This window comes from Branchiostoma floridae, chromosome 9 (genome assembly GCF_000003815.2).
Source record: "Branchiostoma floridae strain S238N-H82 chromosome 9, Bfl_VNyyK, whole genome shotgun sequence".
Lineage (NCBI taxonomy): Eukaryota > Metazoa > Chordata > Leptocardii > Amphioxiformes > Branchiostomatidae > Branchiostoma > Branchiostoma floridae.
Window position 1 is genome coordinate 8479879 of NC_049987.1, and position 2562 is coordinate 8482440.

General features: G+C 41.6%; 1 protein-coding gene across 1 annotated transcript; it reads right to left on the reverse strand.

Moving 5' to 3' along the window:
* Positions 1–6: 6 nt before the first annotated feature.
* On the reverse strand, positions 7–2556 carry LOC118423620. Its single transcript, XM_035831845.1, has 2 exons — positions 2066–2556; positions 7–1657 (listed from the first exon to the last, which is right to left on the reverse strand). The coding sequence occupies exons 1-2, from the start codon at positions 2468–2470 to the stop codon at positions 1148–1150; spliced, it is 915 nt and encodes a 304-aa protein (XP_035687738.1). The 5' UTR covers positions 2471–2556; the 3' UTR covers positions 7–1147.
* Positions 2557–2562: the final 6 nt, after the last annotated feature.

The following is a 2562-nucleotide window of genomic DNA, read 5'->3' on the forward strand; positions in this document are numbered from 1 at the left end:
AAAGAATACATAGCATGGTTAGCATGTTGAATACCAATGCTGAAATGACCAAATGCAAAGGACTTCTCAATGAGGTAAATTTTGATGTTGTTTTAGTGTCATTTAAGGTCCTAAAGAGTGGTGCCTGAGCCCTTGGGGGGGGGGGGGGTTCTGAAAATACCATCTTGAATAATGCATGGACCTTGATTTTTTTCAGGTGGTACCTTATTGTCTAAAGATAATTTATGCGAATTGGTATGACGTCATGATTACGTCATCGAGAGCTATATGGCCACGCCCATTTTTAGAAAAAAAAATGCTAAAAAGGGTTGTGCCCTAGCCTGGGTACCATTCATATTGTATTCTACCGTTACACTAAATAATAATATTTTTTAGGGATGTGAGTGTAAGGAGCCCCGGTAGAAATAGGATGGTACTCAGGCTAGTTGCGCCCCGCTTGTCATTCAAGTATTATCATCGATACTTTGCAGTAATGTAGATAATGGGTGATTTTATACAAACAGATCTGTGCAATTGGTGAAGTTAATGACATACCTGATTATGCAGTATTGTCTGCGCCTCTTCATGTTGCCTAGGTTGTTTCGCAACTTGATGACAAGTGGATGCCTCTGTATGCCGTCTTGGTCGTCCCTTTCATTGTCGTCTGGGCCATCTAGCACATCTGGAATGTGGTCAGTTTCTCCGTCAGGTGGATCCCCTACACTAGTGTTGTAGGTGGCTCTAAATTCAGCGTAGGACATTTCTTCAAGTTCACTCGGTCGGGACGCGTACCTGTCAAGGGCCGAAGTGCAGAAGATATTGTCGTCGTTGTCATCCATACTTTCAAGGACATGTCGATGATTGAGCATTGATACGCGTTTGTCTCTTGTGGCAGTGTTGATATAGACTACTTGTCTGCTTTTTCTTTGTAGTGGTAGAGATAGTAATCTGTAGACTGCCTCCTGTGCGCTCACCTCTCTGTTGTTAAGAAACGCTGACCCAACCTTTCTCAGTTTTGATTTCAAGTCTTCGGCCTTACTTTCCTCCAACACTTTTTGTAGGAGCTCACTCATGGCTCGTTCTGCTTTTACCATGTAACTTGTTATGTACATTATGCACGAGTAAGCATCTAACATGTACTGAATATCCATGTTGGCCCGCCAAAGCTTCAAGATCGTGGGATTAAAGTGATTGATGTAGATTCAGAAGGTTGCCGTTTTAGAATGATCTGCTCGCCTGACCTTGTTAGTTTCAATGCCTGTTGGTATTCGTGTTGATTTACCTTGGCTTTTTGCAACAAGTTCTCTAATGATATGTCAGGAGATGTGTTTTTGTCTTCCATGATGGTTCTCACTTTTCGGAGCACATCTTCCTTAGCTTGCAGTTCTTTTGTTACCATTGTCGCATCCGTCTCAGTTGAAGGTCTACCGATGATGGTATGTTTGCTTGGTGGATGAGGAAATCTGAACCTGCACAATCCGTTCCGTCTACATGTTTTTGAATGGACATGTTTTTGTAGAGACAATACCAACTGCCTCAAGTCGTCTTCCTTTTCGTCCGGAATTGTACATGTTTGATGTTGATTGATGAAGTTTATAACGTCTTCGTCACTATCAACTCCAACCTTCGGAGCATTCTTCATCCACAGAATAGTGTGTGCATGTGGGGATCCTCTGGCCTGTAATTGATAATACAGAGTATTAGTAATGTATGATAACTTGGTTAGTGTTTATTTCTTATTCTATTTTGTCATTTTTCTTTCTTTTCTTTCTTTTTGTTTCATTCTTATTTCATTTTTTGCTGTCCCTGATATCAAATAAAGCCTGGGATGCACAGCAAATTTACAACTATTATCAATTGTGCATGGTAGTGTATATCTGACTTTTGCGATGACTGATCACTATACTACAGCTGAACACTGCGTTATGATCTGGCATTGCTGTGTTTGGTGATTGTATTAGAAGCAACCACAAGGGTGGGGCGTATTTTCTAGATGCATTAGATGTTTATAGATAATGTGTCACATTTATAAGTCTGTATGTGATGGTTTATGTGGATATATAATATAGTTTAAAAGGTGTCTTACTTGAAACTCTATCCTTATCATGTAGTCTTGAAGTTCACCGATTGGATGGCATTGTCCTCCTATGACCTCCTTGAAGAAAAGGTTAAGTCTGTGGTTGAATTGGCGGGCTGCCGTTACAGGGTTGGAGCGGAGCCATTTACATTTCTGTTCCCAAGACATGTTCTTGACATCGTCGTCTGTGAGATATGTTCCATACTGGTGAGCGATACTCCGGATAACTTCCGGCCACTGCATGTCTGCTGCTGAGAGAGTTAGAAACCAGGTAGGAATTCCCAGCTGACGTACCATAGCCAGGAGGTCAAGGAGCACAGAGTTCCAAAAGGCTGGAGAGCCGCGTATGTTTTTCATGAATTTGTACGCATGGTGTGTCCGTAGCATGGCTTGCACATTGACCACATTTTTCATAAGACCAGCATTTATTCTTTTGTTCTGGAATGTCTGGCCTCTAGTTTGTCCTAAGTTAATCTGTATGCTGTCAGCCACTTGCTTAGCTTCTG